Here is a 20026-nt window from a genome sequence, read left to right on the forward strand (position 1 = left end):
CCTTTCCAAAGGCTTAATCACTTTTTGTATCTCGGTAGCGAGAATTTGAAATAGCGGTGCCCGCAGCAACGGTATAAACTTGTAGGAAGAACATAGCTTACATCGAGGATGCCTTTATGAATACCATACGTGCCGCAACTAACATACGCGGGATTCTTAATTTTATTTATTTATAGCCGTGAAATGTTATCAGCTATGATAAATGTGACCGTTACTAGACATGACCTTAAACGTTATGAATATTTAAACGGCTCAAACCGACACGTCCAGTACTTAAATAGCTCATGTCGATGAACTTGATTGTTTCTCAATATAATGCATTGTGTCAGGTTTATTCGCCTTCGTGATATTATGGCGATAGAGTCCTGTATAGTTTAAACGACGGTTAATATCACGTGTTACGTATCTTAATTATATCATTCGCTGCATTTTTTTATAAATAACAATGCTGTTATGTTTTAATTTATATTAATTATAAATTTACAAGTAGGTAATAAATTGTTTTGCAGTCTCGGAAAGTTTTAGAAAGGTTTCGAATAAATTTACTTATACTCCAACAATGTGTTCGCAAAAAATGTGTTAATTGCACGCCTCATAAGCGAAGCGTTGAGGTGGGTACCTACTACTGTCACTTCGCGCAAAACATCTGATTTTTCAAACTTAAAATGTCTTTATGTATCATACATTGCACTTGTAAGATAATACATACACACACATATTAAGAAAAAACACTATTTTTAACGTTCATGATATTTTTGATGTCATTTTTGTTATTTAAACTAGTTAAAAAACAGTTTAAAAAAGTTCTGTCTTGGACGTCCGTGTGTCTGTATGTGCGGATCCTTTTTCTTGTTAACACGATAGCGACCGAAATACTTTACTAATCGAGTCTTTTTTTTTCTCTTACGCTTGAGTATGCTCAGGAATAGAACCCTTTCATTTTTCAGGGTCTGATTCGATGTGGTTTAATTGTTATTAAATAAACAAATTTAAAATAATAATTAAAAAATATTTATTAAAAAAAAATTATGAGGCGTGCACTTTTGGATTTTCCAAATTATTTAAAATTATTGTCATTGGCACTAAAAATAGGAATCCGGGACGAGTTGAATCATCTGTCGCCTCTGATGCATCTGTTTTCAAACTTTTTATCTAGAAGAGTTAGAAGTGAACAATTATAATGAAAATTATAATAATTTTATTGAAGCAAAACGCTACAAGTCAGTCATCGTGAATCATTTTCCTTGAAGTGTTTATCTTACAAAAACTTAACTAATAAATAATAACAATAAGTGTTGTAAATAATTGCTTCACAATAAGGTCGATTGCATGCAAATATATGTACATTTAGATCTGCGCATCAATCCGATTTTATGAAAGTTTTTTAGTTTTCTCTTCCACGACATATATAATTTGCATAGACACGTGATGGCTCTAACGCGTCAGTATCTCGACGCGAAACCGTTTTATTTAATAATGTCTAATATGGTTTTATAGACAGTTAATTATTGTCTTGATAGTCTTCTTATTAACCTTAAAATATTTTTCTTTTATCTCTGTGTTATCTGTGGCGTCACAATCATGTAGAGTTAGTAGGTACATGCTTTATGTCTCGCCCTCATTATTGGCTGTGTTCTTGGGTTAGTCGGTACAAACTTCTAAATCAATACATCGAAAAGGATCCAATAAGGCCAGTCCTTGTATAAAGGATCGCTAAAGTGAAACTGGCTTTCAATAAAATCCGGTCCGACCTTACATTTATTTACTCGAAGCGAAGTGCGGTGTATACTGTATATTACTTTAACCCCAAGACCACATTTCAAAAACAATGCAGCTTAAAATATTTCGCTATCCGCTTGACCTCTTTTCAATTCAGATGCGATGAAAAATTGTACCTGCAGTGTGCAGATACTCTACCGTGAATCTTTGTCAAAATTGTCTTTATTTTTATTGGTGTAGTTGCTTGTAAATTGCATTTACTTTGTATCGTGTTCTAAACATCTTCGCGAAGTGTACATAATATTCTGATGAAGAGAATATTATCCGTATTCGTTTCAAGCATACTTAGCAAAATACTGCTTAAATAAATGTAAAAACATTTCAAGTAATAATATAATAGCAAAAAATGAATACTAATAACATCGTAACAATCAATTTAATTTAACCTCCGTATAAATTTTGCAACAAACTTAATCCGATTTATTAAGGCGACGACAGTATCCATTCACGCAATTTAATTCCTTATTCATCACGAAGATGTCAGGGACGCATCAATCTAATAAACAAATCGAGAATTATTGGTCGCTTGGTTTTGAGCAGATGTTTAATCTATCGACATTCAACATGTGTTTATAGTTACCTATTGTTATCGCGTGTACATAATTACATCTATATGATAATTAGTCACATACACTGTTTACAGTTAGTTCGGTGACATGTGTATATTTCCTGGTAAAATTAATTCATTTCCTCGAAATTTAACGTTAAATTAAGTCAATAAAAACGTATACGCGGTTATTCTAAAGCGATATTGCGAGGTGTTCTCAGAATTGCAAAGGTCAAGTTGACGTGTCTCGTTGCATGCTCTTTTATTAAAATAAAAACTGATGTATGAGTCGAACCGGGTTGATATATTTATGGTAGGCGCTGTGTGCTATAACTATATGCTATAATCCGTAGTGTGCAATAACGACGGCTACACTTAATAATTTATGCTTTGAAATGAAGTTGTGCTTCGTAATGTGTAATTGAAAATGTTGTTACTGTTGTTATAATAATGAATGGCAATTCTATCAAGACATGAATGTATGATGGTATAAATTTGCAGCGTAACGTATATTTTATCGAATATGTTTTAATATTCTATGGCTGATTTAATCAGTTACACGTTATCAGGCACGTAACAGCTTCTAGGTCGTCAGGTCATTAACTAAACAGCTGCGGCAAGGAAAGTTCTTTTCCAGCATTTGCGTCAGTATTTGCATTGGAACCATAAATATTGACGAATACAATTATCGCAGTGAGCTGTCACGTTGGTTGCTGGACAGATTTGCTTTGTTCGTCATGTTTTGGCATACAAAATGGGTTAGGGAAAACAACACGTGATCATAAGGATAATATGAAGGTGGCATTTCTTTATTTTCTTTTGTAAGGATGAAAAGTTCTAGTCAAGTTTACTAAAATGATATTATAGACTTATTTTTTGTGCACACGTTCTTTAGCTTGTTATATAAAGTAGAGTCATGCATTTGGTTCTTGTTTTTATTTAAATAAATTAACAATTGAACTTTTTTCATTACGTTAGTAGGTAAGTATTCGAAGTTTTCGGTAGGGTATGTAATACACTGTAGGTTATACATGTCCTATTGTCAATTAAATCTTTTTCGTACAGAATGTACTCACTATTATGCTGATTGCATAATTTCAACAACAATAGTAATGATTAGTGAAACAAACTGAGATAGGAACAGTTTTACAGAGGGTAAGTAATAGCAAAGTAACGCGATTCTATAGGCACAGAATACGAGATAACTCTACATTAATTTTAAATTAAGTCCTTCGTCATAGTCGATGAAACTACTACATAAAATGTTATCGTATCGTAGGTGTATGTGAGCTTGTATGTTTGTAGATGTTGCGTTTTATTATAAGCGTTGATGCGTTTGTTCGTATATAGCCACTGAACTTGATTATGACTTGCCATGACTTAACCGCAATTCGATTACAATATAGAAAATTATAACAAAATATGAGTCATACGACAATATTATGAACTTTGTATTCGTGAATGATACACCGCACCTTCATGACAAACTCGTATTTTGATAATGTACCTACAACTTTTATTTTCTGCGCTATTTATCTTGCATGATTTAAATGCACGTTCATTGCTCGCTATGCGGATCTCTGTGTTAAATAAAGCGATTTACAACGCTGCAAGATTAACATGCACGAGAGAAATACTTTGACTAAGCGCTGCAGCGCTGGATGTCGGAGATGCTTATCGATGCCTTAAGCCGGGTATCCACTTAGGTTCGCCGTGGATTGCGAACAATGTGTGCTCCGCGAACGTGAACGTGTATAGTGTACACACTTAGGCTGCAACATCAGTGCTCCTGTCGGAGCGCTAAATTCCGCGCTCCGGTTTCCAGTAGACACACGACAGACGGTCGGTGCAAACATGCCGTCTCCAGAATTAGTAGGAAGTGCAGCTTATATTTTGATACATTATATTGTGATGGAATACAAACAACCTCCTCAATTTTGGCAAGGTAATATAAATAAGGGAAGAAGAAATAATGAAATAATGCATATATTCATCATTTCATCGGACCACTCCATGTTCGCGAACTTAACAAACACACGCTCGCGTCCACGAACAAACTGCGCTCCCCTTTGAGTTCGCGCAAAAAACCGCTTCCGGAGCGCTCCGCTGTGCTCCGATCGTGCTCCAGTCGCGCTCCGCGATCACGACGTATCCATTATGTTTGGTTTGCGGAGCGGGCGCGTTCGCAAACCACGGCGAACCTAAGTGGATACCCGGCTTTATGGAGACGTGTGAATTAGGCTGTGAGAAATGTACGTGATCGTATAGAGTGAAAAAATGTTTCACTTCATGTGCTTTATACGCGATGTGAGGCTTATTACACTTGTGTGTATAATGTGCTACGTGATTGAAATTATTATATAAATGTATTATAATTTATCGTATTAATAAATTATAATTATTACGATCAAAGAATTGCAGAAAAGAAAAACTAAAGTTACACGCGTTGTGGTCAAGAAGTCGGACGTCCGGAAATAAGAACATGTCTAATTAAAAAATTGCTTAACGTTAATTCGTAATTACGTAAAAAAATTGTTGGCAATATTTTCATTACAAACTCGATAATTTTCTGATTGGTTTAAATTAAATGAAAGCAAGCTTAACTACACAAACTAAAATTATGTAAGAATGTAACAGTTCATTACCTGCAAATAAAATATATACTAATTACAAATTATTATAAAATGAAATACCGTATTCGCGATATAACTCTATCCGCATTGATAATATTATAGCGCCTATCATGAAGTAGTTGTTTTGTTTCTCATTTTGCATTTCAGAGAGTTCATAACATAAGCATTAAGCACCTATACCTATGAAATCGTGTAATGTAAACAACCTCACATTGTAAAACGAATTGCAGTTATCATGATTTGCTACGGATGGAATAATATATTATTGAATCATTAACATAATACAGTGTTATCTTGAGGTTATCTAACTTATAAATCAAGGCTTATTGTCGAGGAACTGCTGTGTTCAGTTCTCTTATAACAGTAAAGATGTCGTTCGAAGAGAATTTGCACTACCTATCTGATTTTAAGAGATGCTTGGTTACTATTATTATTGTATTTTATAAGGTTTCTTTTTATATGTTTTACTAATTAGGTCATATAAAATAACTAGCTATATGTTCTGGTTAGCATTTCATTCATGTAACATGAACTCGACTCGGTTGCAGAATATCGTAGCTGCTGGTAATTTAAGATTAGTTAAGGAACTAGAATGAATGAATATGAATATGATAGGTCATATTCATGCATAGACCATACATTATAAATTGTACTAGAAGCCATATAAATGTGCTATCGCTATCTGCTAGCCCAAGAATATCTTGTTTATAGCCGATCGATGTGATTAAAAAGAGATTAGGCATGCATCCTTATAATGTAATACAAAATATTATTTTATAGGGCAATACTGATAAGACTAGTTGGATAAGAAAGTGTATAGATTACATTATTATGATACATAGTATTGTTGAGTAAGTATTCAATAGAATACCGACATAATATAGAAAATATTGTACGGGGACGGAATTCTGACGCATTTTTCGCTTTTTTGTAACGACAATAACTAGTTATTGAATACATAATGCTATAGGTACAAGTATTAAAATACAGGAAGGTGATTTAGACAGATACCTCTACGTATATTGGCAAATAGGTTATTTAAAAAACTAAGGAAGAAAAAAAGTCTTGTATAGTCCTTTTTCTGAATGGAATTGTTAACAAGGCCTCTCATTATAATAATATTATTGTATGGCATAGTTTAGTAAACTCTGCGGTTCACGACGTGCGTAACCTAACAGGTATGCATTAAAACAATCGTTGTATCACAGTTCTCAGGCGTTACTAGGAGAAACTAACAATGGAACAAAGGCGATGCCACCAAAAGCGCATCGCGATCAATCGAACGCGCACACAGTATTGTTCTATTCTGCGTTTTGTCGACCTTACGATCACTCTGGTGGCTGTCACGCATAACGTGATATCTGCATCGAATTTCACGCCCGTCATCAGAGTTCTGTTATGCGGTCGGCCGCAATGCAAACCGAATTATTGTGGTACTCAAAAATTGTAACGCGATCTACCTGAATCGACGTATTGACCTCGTGTTAATTTGGCTTCAGACTGGTATAGTGTTGCAGAATATTGGCTCATTTTAATAAGCAATATTTTGAGTTTAACGATATCATGTTACGTGTTTATTTCAATGTAAATATATTTTAAGTAGATTGCGTTTCATTAATAAAATTATTTAACATATTATGCTCAATAAAATTCTAATTATTTCCAGATATTGCACGCGCCATCGAAGCTACCTACCTCCAGCCACTCGTCACTGCCAACAATTCCGCCCTATCGCGTGCTTGATGCCGCCATGCTAGATTTACTCCAGACCACATACAAGAGCGCCCAAGCGACGGTATTCGGCAGCTGGTGGCGCACGTGACATTCGGAGGTCACAATGAGCCAGTCCCCGGATGAGGCCCGCGCGGCGAGGATCCAGAAGTACAAGGAGGAACGGAGGCGACAGCTCACAGCTAGGACGGCGACTCTGTTCTCCGCTAATGTCACTGAAAGGTACTTGTTGAATTGTTTTGATATTATTAACTTGACGACTGCTGATAATATAAATTTCTATCTTTAAATCCAGCATGTATACAAGCTTTGTGTTAGCACTACATTTATCTGATATAATTAATTCAAATCTTATCAGCTGTTTATTTTCGGACACATAATAGACAGATAATTTGTATCTATTTATGTTAATCTGGTTGAGTATTAAGTAGACTAGCCTTCGAAAATGAATTGCGATTTTTATAAAGATGTAAAAGGCGAGAAAATAACTTTCTATTAGTTGCGTAACATTAATATGAATGTATTGTAAGATTAATTTTAATGAAACATATATTCGTCTTATTTCAGGCGCCCCAGAAAACCAGCAGCTGCTCGAGCGCCTTTGGAGAATAATGCCACCTGTCTCCAGTCTTCCTCAGAGCTGAACCTCAACACAGCTTCCACTTCAGTGCCTATAAGAACTACCCGTACTTCTCGGTTGAGAGCTGCCGCAAGCCAATCAGACAGCAACACGTCCCCAAAGAAGACTAATAGAAGTTCCTCCGTACAATCGCTGGTAGACGAAGACAAAGCGAAGTCACCCAGAGATAAATCTCGCATTCTCACACACAGAAAACAAAGCCACGAAAAGGAGAATTTAAAGAACGCGTCGACCGCTTCAGCAAAAGAAAATGGTGCTATTAGAACGAAACATTCCAATAAAAAAAATATTTTAGAAAAAGACAAAAGCAATTTATTAGTTAGTAGTCCTAAAGGAAAGAATATTGACGTGAAAGCGAATTCTAAAATAGATACAACGACTAGACAAAAAATAGTGACTGAAACGAAATTAGTTAGTTTAAAGGAGGACCTCAATAATGTTGATGAAGTTTTTAACGATATACTTGGTGATAAAAATATTTCGACCAGCTTAGAGAAGGATAATTTTGAAGACTTATATAAAGACCTCGTTGAGCGAGACGGCGATAGCAATATAGAAGAGATTTTACGTGTGGATACATCAGAGCTCAAGCATAGCAATACAAGCAACATTCCGATAGTTAAAGAAGAGTTTGTAGACATATCCAATAATGTGAGAGTAGATAATGTTGGTGATGTGCCAAAAGTGAATGAAGTGGGTTTGTTAGGGGCTGTGTGTATACGAAAAGTGGAAAGGTTCAGTGAGTTGTTCAGTAGTTTATGTTCACCGTGCGAAGCTGATATATTGTTTGAAGATTTGCTCGCCGATACGGGGATTAGCAGCGCTAATGATTCGGTAAGATTAGACACTATTTAAATTAAAAAAATCATCAATTTAAGTACATACATAGTTAATACATATTTTTTTGAAGTGAAACTTCTTTAGGCGCGTTGAGGGTAATTTTATTTCAAGGTCACGTCATTGTAATACTGTCACGTCATGTCGTAAGGCGACGATTTTGGTATCTTTGAATCTTTCCAAAGAAGTTTCACTTCTGACACCTGTGCTCGGCACACATGCTCTTTTTTATATTAGTACAATAATAGTAGTAGTAGTAGTATATTTTGCAAATAAGTATATAATATTATGTAGTTTTAAGTGTGATTGAGTAACATAATATGATAAAACAAAAACAATGTGTTGATAAATTGCCATCACTATAGGCAACGGCAACGAATGTGTTAAAAGTAGTACAACAAACTTATGACCAAAAGTCCAAAATGTTTATGTAAATTAAATTAAACTAGCATAGCCTATTATGTATATCTATAATTTAGTTGTAGTACTCTAATATTAGTAAAAGTATTCAATAGGTAAAATAATTTTTATTACTGTTTCAAATATTTTGTTTATTGTAGTAAGAAAGTAATCAAGTGATATGTGTTCATTAGAATTTCCTTTGATAACCCGGAGGAATCTGCTGCGAAAATCTAGTTGCTTATATAAAATACTAGCTTACCGCCCGCGGCTTCGCCCGCTTTGTCTAAAACCAAATAAACTATATACAAAAAAATTCCTCTTGAATCAATCAATCTATTAAAAAAAAACCGCATCAAAATCCGTTGCGTAGTTTTAAAGATTTAAGCATACAAAGGGACAGGGAGTAGGGACATAGGGACAGAGAAAGCAACTTTCTTTTAAGACGATACACAAAAAAAAAATCCACTGCTTGGCGGGCGGAGTCTAATAGCTCGCTATCGCGAACGCCGGTGTGCGCGAAGTCATTCTTGCAAACTCGCCGCGCTGCCGCTGGCCGACTCGGGACAAACATGTATGGAGTCGTCATACAGTTATAATATTGTTATACATTTATTCAATTGTTGATTTATTGGTTTTATTTTCTTGCTAATAAACAAATAATCTTCTTTCCAACAACTACTTAGACATTATTAATAATTATTAATTATTATTATTTCGTAATGTTTACTTTATTACAAAATAATACAGGTTATAAATAATCTTTAAAATAACAAAAAATATTGTTACTCTGAAAAAATGAAATGGTACTCAATAACGCGGACTACTGAATTGATTTAGATAGAATTTGATGCTGACGTAGATATTACATCATGCCCAGAAATGAAAGGTACTATTTCTGAAAGAAGTTATAAACCCTAATTCTTCTCAGTCAAAGTCAAGAGTGGAAGATATCACTAATACAGTAAAACTGATGCGAAACTTTGGATGTTAATTTGTATATTTTTTTGTTAGTTGTTACTTAATCACGTCAAGACTACATTACCAATTTTGATAAAATAAAGCTAATTGCCTGGATTTACACATAGGATACTTTTTATCCGAACTGAACACTTCTGTGGGATAAAACAGGATTCACGATATAACCTAATTCCACGCGGGCAAAGCCGCGGTCGGAATGATATTTTTTTAAATAAAAAAATTGTTTAAAAAAAAACACAAAATATAATATTGACGCATGTATTTATTTTTTGCACTCTATTATAATATTAATTATTCATTACAAATAATCAAAATAAAATAGCCAGAACAAAGTTAGGCCCTGGTAGGGTAGGTAGGCAGGTACAGCAATGTGAGACGAACACTGGCTTATTTATACCAATAATAATGTATTATAAACATTAAATTAAGTTTACAACAAAAATACATAATATTAGCTAATGTGAAAGCGAATCAACCAATCATCCCACAAAAATGAAATGTGCACACAAATATTCATCCAAATCGGTTCATGTCATTAAGAGGAGTGACTGCAGCGCCATCTTCCGGGCCCAATTGTGTTTCCAGATCACCCAGGAACTCAATTTAATATACTTACACAAAATTTTTCGAAATGAAAACTCACATTACTATGTAAATATGAATATAAACCTGTTTTATTACTAAGCAATTTCCCGCACTGGTGTACTAAGTATAAATGAAATAAATATCAACATCAAATTCTTTATACAACATACTTATCTACCACCTTCTAAGAAATGTAATTCTTGAAATTATTTCGTATTTTTTTTAAATATAATACTACTCCAATGAGCTCCTGTTCCATATTATGTCCGCCATACTTCCACTAAGTTCACCATGATTTTTTATTTCTTTGCACTTTGTTGATTTTTGCTAAAAATGGAATCATGCGATAAAACCAGTAGAACGTTGATAACATACATTTTTGACTGAATAAAGGTACTTACGAAGGAGTGGGTTCACATTGTGAACAATCAGTGGGTTTATTTTCCTTCTGGATTCCGGATTTCTGAAAAGATTATCTATGCTATAAATGAAAATATCTTACACATTCGTTATGTACTTAAAACAGCGGTACATATCAAACATCGTCTATAATACAATTATCATCAAATTTAAAATAAAACCAACTTACTTCATTAATTTGTTACAATTGTAAGCATTCTTTTTCCTCCAACCTTTATGTTTCTTCTTCTTATTTTCTTTATTGTCCCCATTTGTCTCATTTTGTCTTATCGTGTTGTCACCCTTTTTTACGATTGCGCGAGCGACACAAGTTCCCCGTGTGACGGCCGTAGCGGGAATGACTCGTGCAGCGATCGGGGTAGGAAGGTACAGGGCGGCTCTCGCTATATTGGCTGGTCGCGCGCTAATTTCAAGTATTTCTTGTTTATTTCAAAACCATCGCATATTTCAAAATTCTAAATCGGTAGACGTATAGGTTGTATATTTTATAGTTAATATCCAAAAAGTCGTAACTTTACGTTTGTTATTTTGAAGATGCCAGAGATTATAAAAAAATAACAATGAGAACTTTGTATTTTTTTTCTATCGAGAAAATATCATGGAATCATGTTTCTAAAACGGTAGACGTATTGTGTTACTATTGAACTTTCTTGTCAAGAATTTTCATCACGACAACTTTAATAATATAAAAATTACGAAGGTTTAAAAAGGGCCGTAAATGTTAGAAAAATTAATTCATCACCTTAATATACTATGTAGTGATTTAACACAAAAAAGTATAAATGCCTTTAATTTAGCAGACTTATAATATATGGATAGCCAGAATAATAGGAACAATGGATGACAAATCATTGTATTTGTTAATTCTTTGTTCTTATTTGATATAGTGAAACTAATTTATACAGCGGCAGTACATAGAAGTTAGGTAATAGGTATTATAATTCAAATTAGTGTGAATTAATTTAAATTAGTTTTTGACAATGGTAAAAACAATAGAACCAAACTAAAACCATAAAACTATCCTATGTATATTAGATAGTAGGTACATTAAATAATATTTTTAAATTAATTATACATAAGAATATGTAAGTACCTATCAACAGGATATTTGAATTAAGTAATAAGTATGTAATTTTCACTTTCAGTTAATTATAAAAGTATAAATTATAATTATAATTATATTATAAAAGTAGTCTTCCATGCCTATATTTTTGTATATTGGTGATAGAATTTGAAATCCGTTAAAGTCTTTAATTTCTAAATGTATAATACTCGCATAGAATCAAACAAGAAAATACAGTGAAAGAAACAATTATTTTGTATCTGCATGGCTAGTTTAAGTAATAAGTTGTTCAAAAAATTCACAATAGGTGTAATGCAGGAATTGTAATATTCATAAAGTTGGAATTGGTGTTTTATGACATATTGTATAGAAATAATTAACTATTAAAATAACATTTTATGTGTACACTAGCTGCTCCGCGCGGTTTCACCCCCGTGGCTCCACTCCTGTTGGCCGTAGCGTGATGATATATAGCCTATAGCCTTCCTCGATAAATGAGCTATCTAACACCGAATGAATTTTTCAAATCGGACCATAGTTCCCGAGATTAGCGTGTTCAAACAAACAAACAAACTCTTGAGCTTTATAATATTAGAGTAGATTACAATGTGAGAATTGTAATGTATCCTTTTTTATTCAAATAGAACTTAATGTGTATAATAATACTATAAAGATTACGAGTTTGTTTGCTGTAAGGCGCTAACCTTGACTTCGAGTCCAACTTGAAAAATGATATCACCCTTAGATAGTCTATTTTAATCGAGGAAGGCTTTAGGCCATGTATCATCACGCAAATACCAATAGTAACGGAGGATTCGGGTAAAACCACGGGGCACAACTAGTGTAAAACAAATTGACCTAATCAAAACCAATAAATAGTGTTTAATATTTAATTATAAACTAAGATAAGCTTAACCATATACATTTATTTAATGATAATGCCATAATTTATATTATTATTATCTTAGCTTTCCATAAATGATCATCCGTCTGACTCATGGACAGATAGACTATTATGTGTCACCTAATATTGTCTATGTAGGGCATAAGACAAATAAAATTTTATAATAAAAACACCCAAATTAAAAGGTTAAGTTTATTGTATATTAAGTATGTTTTTTGCTATCTATCCTATAATAATAATTAAATTGTAGATATGTATGTATATATTATGTATACCTATTGGTTTAAAATTTCACATAATTTACTCAATAAAACTAAACAAGAAAATGAGAACTTTCAAAGACAACTTCGAAAGTAAACATAATATAAATTCCGTAAAGGAAGCGGAAAGTAAATATACCATTCAAATTACTTGCGAAATTAGAAATACGATAGGATAATATATATTATTATTAGGCTAGCCATTTAATTAATCTCAGTGATAGTATTTGATTAAATATGTGGGAGGAAGTATATAGAAGACAAACATAACAGTATTTAATTATTTATAGTGTCAGCTTATAAGTAAATCATATTATGTTTATATTTATATTACCTATTTAATCTTATATATAAAAATGAATCGCAAAATGTGTTGGTAAGCGCATAACTCGAGAACGGCTGAACCGATTTCGATAATTATTTTGTTATTATATTCCTTGAAGTACGAGGATGGTTTTTATGTAGAGAAAACGTAAATATGTACCACGGGCGAAGCCGGGGCGGACCGCTAGTAACAGATAAAAACACATGGAATTGGTTGAATTATGTCATTTCTTAACATGAATAATCAGCACACTAGACGAATGAATAAAAACAAAATTTACATACATGATTACCAAACTATTATAAACGTTTTCTTATTGATTGGGCGATTAAAATAAATACTTTAACACAATGCAATAACCTTAATACGAGTTGACTCGCAATCAGGTCAAGACTGGCGCACATATGGGCATGTCATGAAATTGCATGTAAATTATCGACTCTTCATATTACTGCCTCATACGGTCTACGAGACTTTATATGGCCGAAGCCTGTGGTAAAAACTAGTTCTGTGCGGTTAATATGTTTTTGTATCTTGTCGACTTGGTTGACGATTGTATGATGGTATGTGTGGACTGTGGTGTTTTCGGTGGCTGTGGCGAAACTTTTGATTGTATTGGAATTCCATACATGAGATATTTATTTAAATACAAATGTTTTAATTTTTGTAATTTCGAGTTTTTTTTAAGACTTTATCAATATTTTATAGCTTCAAGAGATAAATTAAATCCATTGAAATAAAATCTTCGATTACAAATAAAATTGCAGTACATATATGCTTCGTAGCTCGAAGCTACGAAGCTAGCTACGATATTAAAATAGTACTGGGGGATTTTAATGCCAAAGTTGGACAAGAGACGATTTATGTCCCCACAATCGGACTACATAGCAAACATGCAAACTCAAACGATAATGGGTTAAGACTCATAAGTTTTGCTTCAGCCAAAGCTATGGTGATCAAAAGCACTATGTTTCCGCACAAGGACATTTATAAGGGAACTTGGCGATCCCCGGATGGACACACCATTAACCAGATCGATCACGTAGCGATTGATGAGCGTCACAAAAGGACCATCGAGGATGTTAGAACCTTTCGCGGAGCAGATTGTGACAGTGATCACTACATGTTAGGAATTAAACTAAAGTTTAGAATTAGATCAGTAAGAAAACACATACCAAAGGCAGACGAAAGAATTGATGTAGATAATTTAAAAACACAGGATATAAAACAAACATTTCAATTAGAGTTAAGCAATAGATTCAAAGATTTAGATACTACGGAAAGCATTGACATTGTATGGGATAAAATAAAGAATACCACAAAAGAAATTGGATTTAAAGTTTTAGGGAAAGTCAAAAGGAAAAAGCGAAGGAAGTGGTGGAACCAAGAGTGTGAAGGCAAATTGGTAGAAAAAAGACATTATAAGATCTTGGCAGAGCAGGACAGGCAATGGAACGTAAAGTACATGGAATGCGGCTCACAGCTAAAGAAAGCGATCCGCAGAGCCAAAAGACAGCATCTCGATGGCCTCATACAAAATATGGAGACTTGTATACGCGCTGGTGAATCGAGGAAACTTTACAAGGAAGTGAAAACCACAAAAAAAGGTTATCAACCCACTACACAAATACTGGAGGACGTCAATGGGGACCTCATCACCGACAGCGAGGATATAAAGATGGCATGGCGAGATTACTTCCAGAGCCTACTCAACTGCCCACCTCCTCAAGCCGAAATCATCAGGGATAAGGATGACAATTACGAAGATGTACCTCCTCCCACATTCGCAGAAGTGCACAAGGCAATTATGCGGCTGAAAAACAACAAAGCACCAGGTATTGACGGCGTGCCTTCTGAAGTGTGGAAGCAAAGTGGAGCGGTGGTGCAATCCAAGTTATATGAAGTCCTCAGAAAGATATGGGATGAACAGATACAGCCGAAAGATTGGAATACGGGAATAATATGCCCAGTCCACAAGAAGGGTAGCAAGAAAAAGTGTAGCAACTACCGCGGGATTGCTCTGTTGCCAACAGCGTATAAGATCTTTTCGTACATACTGCTAGATCGACTGGAACCTTACGCGGAAAGAATTCTCAGCGATTATCAGTGTGGGTTTCGTCGGAACCGAAGTACGATCGACCAGATTTTCCTTATCAAACAGATAATGGAAAAGAGGTGGGAATATTCTCAGAGCATGCACGCGCTATTTGTGGACTTCGAGAAGGCATACGATAGCATTGATAGGGGCGCCCTTTTTGCTATCTTAAAGGAGCTTGGTATCCCAATCAAACTGGTGGATCTAATAAAGGTGGCTATTGGGGAGAGTAGCATGCATGTAAGGGTAGGTAAAGAACTGACAGAAGGCTTCGCGGTGTTCACCGGATTAAAACAAGGTGATTCCCTGTCACCTGTGCTATTCAATTTAGTACTGGAATATATCCTGCGTAAAATGCTTGCATTGGATTGGGGAGTGTCACTGAATGGAAAGCATAAGGTGATTGGGTATGCTGATGACCTCGCATTGTTAGGTGAAACCCGCGATGAAGTGAGCGAAGCCGCGAGTATCTTGAAAGAAGAAGCGGAAAAGGTTGGACTAAAAATCAATGCCAACAAAACGGAATATCTCCACATGAAGCGGTATAGAGATACACGAGCTCAACGCCAAGACCTACAGGCTGGAGATACGACGTACAAAGGAGTTGCCAGTTTCAGATATCTGGGTTGCACTATAACTGACTCACATTCCAGGGAGGAAGAAATTAATATCCGTATCCAAAATACCCTGAAATGTGGTGCAGCATTGCATAAGGTGCTCGCGTCCAGGCTTCTGAGCAAAAACACCAAATTGCGTATATACAAAACGGTCATAAGACCAATACTTATGTATGGGTGTGAAGCCTGGACCCTGACCCAGATTGAAGAACGCAAGCTTTTAGTCACCGAAAGAAAGCTTCTTCGCAAGATCTTTGGTCCCACCAGACGAGAGGATGGAAGCTGGAGAGTCCGAACAAATGCCGATCTAGAAAAACTAATGGCCGAGCCAAATATACTTGGAGAAATAAAAGCACAACGGCTCCGTTGGCTCGGTCATGTAGAAAGAATGGGTGAGGAACGAGGACTGAAGAGGGCATACTTGGGGCGACCCCTGGGCCGACGGCCGGTTGGACGACCTAGGTATCGCTGGCGCGATCGAGTAGAGGCGGACCTGCGCGTGCTACGAGCCAATAATAATTGGCAAGAGACCGCTCAGGACCGGGGAAGATGGAGAGTTCTCGTCTCAGAGGCCAAGACCCACTTTGGGGTTTCAGCGCCAGAGGAGTAAGTAAGTAGTAAGTACATATATGCTTATTGCATCTACCTTCATCATGTATCAAACAGTCGAGAATCTTAATCTTAATACTATTATCATGGACTAATAGAATCTAATATATATTATAAAGGCGAAAGTTTGTAAGGATGCATGGATGTATGGATGTATGGATGTATGGATGTTTGTTACTCTTTCACGTAAAAACTACTGAACCGATTACAATGAAATTTAGCACACATATAGAAGGTAACTTGGATTAACACATAGGATAGTTTTTATCCCGGAAATCCCACGGGAACGGGAACTATGCGGGTTTTCCTTTGCAAACGCGGGCGAAGCCGCGGGCGGAAATCTAGTCTATTATAAAGGCGAAAGTTTGTATGGATGTATGGATGTATGGATGTTTGTTACTCTTTCACGTAAAAACTACTGAACCGATTAAAATGAAATTTAGCACACATATAGAGGGTAACTTGGATTAACACATAGGATAGGTTTTATCCCGGAAATCCCACGGGAACGGGAACTATGCGGGTTTTCCTTTGAAAACGCGGGCGAAGCCGCGGGCGGAAATCTAGTAACAAATAAAAAAGCTTTCCTTTGTACCTAGAGGAGGTGGGTTAGGTATACTGGAAATGTTGTTCTGGAGAAAAGTAGGATAAATTTGTATGAAACTCTGATTTGAAGCTCAATCGATAAAATATTGTTTGGCGGTCAGTGAAGTTGACACGGGTCAGCTCGTAGGTAATAAATAACAACAGCTTATTTAATAGACCGGACTCTCAGTGGAGTTTCGTTTGCAAAAATCGCGGACCTAAATCTGACTTCTGATATATATTGTATAGATCCCAGACATCCTATAGACAGATGTTGCCAACCAGTTTTGTGGTCCCCCTGCCCGCACCCCGGTAATTAAATATGGCATACAAATAAAAAAATAAAAATTTCCAAAACATGCCGTGTGGGGTATCAAATGAAAGAGCTTATTGAGTAGATCACGAATATATAGCATACTATATACATTTCTTACACTTTCTCTAAGATTTTTTAGAAAATTTACGAAAATGGTCCATTTTTGAGTTAACTTTAAACCACTATAGATTGAAAACTCATGAATATATTTTTTAAATTATTATTTTAAATAATTAACAATAGTCCATTGTTTACGATTCAATATTTCGTACAGTGAAATAGTTGCATGGGGGAGTGGGGGGAGCATTCAAAGATGGCGAGTATATTTTCAAGTTCATATAGTATATAGTTATTTTCATCAAATCCACCACATAGCTCACTTATATTATATTACGAACTATTGAATCATAAACAATGGACTATTGTTAATTATTTAAAATAATAATTTAAAAAATATATTCATGAGTTTTCAATCTATAGTGGTTTAAAGTTAACTCAAAAATGGACCATTTTCGTAAATTTTCTAAAAAATCTTAGAGAAAGTGTAAGAAATGTATATAGTATGCTATATATTCGTGATCTACTCAATAAGTTCTTTCATTTGATACCCCACACGGCATGTTTTGGAAATTTTTATTTTTTTCTTTGTATGCCATATTTAATTACCGGGGTGCGGGCAGGGGGACCACAAAACTGGTTGGCAACATCTGTCTATAGGATGTCTGGGACCTATACAATATATATCAGAAGTCAGATTTAGGTCCGCTATTTTTGCAAACGAACATCTCCTTGGAGCCTGCTCTATAATAAATCATGATTCGTACTTATAAGGAGCCTTTTGTAAACAGTATTTACGGAAAATTTCTTCACAAGGCCACCATATGGGATTCTGTTAAAAAACATGTTGCAGAATTCCCTAAAATGGTATTGTAAGTAGTTGACAGTTTTGTTTATATAAGCTGATGCAATACTGAAATGCTAAATACGAAAACGACATTTTATCTTCCCCTTTTTCTTTCCAAATTCTTTAAATAATATCTATTTCATGCTGTAGGACGTAAGTGATGCAAGCCTTTGTATTGGCCATTTACAACTCTTACTATTGTATGAAGAAGAGTATTTATTTATTTATTTATTTGGGTACATCGACAGATCGCGCATACATCATTCCTTAATAATAAATACAAAGTAAGAATATTCTAATGCTTGACCCTATTAAAGATGTACACAGCATTAACTACAAGAAAAACTAAAGATAAATGTAGTCAATGAGGATGTTTTATACAAATAAAGTACCTAAATATATTAATTCTATATTGCTTAATTCTAAAATGTGATGTGATATGATCTGTGCACTTTTCGTTTAAACATTGGTAAACTATCGTGAAAAATATCAAGGTCCGGAACGAGAGTACAAATAGACTTGGACAATATTTATTTAGATAAATAGTCATTTGCTATTCGTTCTTAGTTTTGCTAATCTGTGTTATGTTATATTTAAAATAAAGATCAAAAAATACAGTTCCAGAGACGTAGTCTATATTAGTGTCAAGATTTTTTTTAATTTAAGCATGAATTACTGTAAGCAATTTCAGGAGTCACAAAAACTTTGACGTCCCGCCGTATAAGCTCAATATTAATTAATAAACACAAGGTTGCATTACCAAGTATAATAAATCGCAATGTTTTTGCTGTGTCCCGCCAGATATTTTAATTGTAGCATCATCTGATATTGCGTGATTGATGAAAAGAGTTATATATCGCAATTATTGGCAAATTGTTATTACGTATGATACAATACATGAACAGGGGTGTTTTGGATATGGTCGTAATGAATTTTTGAGTGATGAATTGTGTTTTTTGTTCACAAGTTCGTATGTAATGAATAAAGACTGCTATATCGGCTTCAGTTTATTAATATGCAAAGGTGTGATTTATGATATTTGTATTGCGTGAACAATAAATGATTTATATATTTTAAATTCGCGACGAAGATGATTAATAAATTGAGGCTTTAGAGTCGACCACCCACCATTCAAACCATAGACTTTATAAGTCGAAATTTATTTTATTTCTATCTTATTCTTTTCTACGTGGAACAAGGTTTCGGTAAAATGTGTCTATTACTTTTGAAAAGGAAAATGTCTTAATATTTAAACACGATATTCCGTGAAAAGCGTAGCATGCATAAGTGATAGTGAATGTATTTCCTTGTATCCATAGTTAAATAGTCTACACGCTAGGCGTAATGTAATTGGGTGAAATTGTATTTTTATTATTTTTAGGGCCGATTTTTCAATGCTTGGATAAAACTTATCCGTCCAATAAAGTATTACACGATAATATTAAAATGTCACGTAAACTGTCAAATACGGGCAATTAGAATACGTTTTTAAAATGGTAGTTTTATACATTATTCGACGAATAAGTTTTAACCAAGGATTAAAAAATCAGCCCTAAATTAATAAAATAAAGCTAATACCACACGTACCTACGCATTGTGTCCTTATCTAGTTTTTTAGGATTATGTCACAATTCGTCCTCGACCTAATCTATTAAAAAATATATCTATTTGTTATTTGTGACGGTTTATCTATAAAATGTACGTTCAATTCATATGCTACTAACTATAAATTTATGTAAAATTGCAATTATATTTAAATACAATACGACCGTAATTTTAATAGTTAGATGCACGTA

General features: G+C 34.5%; 2 protein-coding genes and 1 long non-coding RNA gene across 5 annotated transcripts in view; 2 read left to right on the forward strand and 1 right to left on the reverse strand.

Annotated features, from left to right (window-relative positions):
- The window catches only part of iPLA2-VIA (calcium-independent phospholipase A2 VIA), a 217244-nt gene that overhangs the window by 177381 nt on the left and 19837 nt on the right, over nucleotides 1–20026 (forward strand). The window lies entirely within an intron of this gene.
- Nucleotides 1–20026, forward strand: part of LOC149483860 (uncharacterized) — a 167890-nt gene that overhangs the window by 5727 nt on the left and 142137 nt on the right. For all 3 annotated transcript variants that reach the window (XM_089701316.1, XM_089701317.1, XM_089701318.1), the window contains exons 2-3: nucleotides 6626–6912; nucleotides 7258–8164. In XM_089701316.1, coding sequence (XP_089557442.1) covers nucleotides 6797–6912; nucleotides 7258–8164 — 1023 coding nt within the window. In that variant the 5' untranslated portion in view covers nucleotides 6626–6796. The remainder of the gene's footprint in view (nucleotides 1–6625; nucleotides 6913–7257; nucleotides 8165–20026) is intronic.
- LOC149483861 (uncharacterized) lies at nucleotides 9841–11145 on the reverse strand. Its single transcript, XR_016316442.1, has 3 exons — nucleotides 10722–11145; nucleotides 10534–10595; nucleotides 9841–10459 (listed from the first exon to the last, which is right to left on the reverse strand). It is a non-coding gene; the product is annotated as an uncharacterized LOC149483861 (long non-coding RNA).

Source organism: Colias philodice, chromosome 12, assembly GCF_061535455.1.
Source record: "Colias philodice isolate Cphi_HAF_F1 chromosome 12, ilColPhil1 Martin Lab GWU primary, whole genome shotgun sequence".
Classification (NCBI taxonomy): Eukaryota; Metazoa; Arthropoda; class Insecta; order Lepidoptera; family Pieridae; genus Colias; species Colias philodice.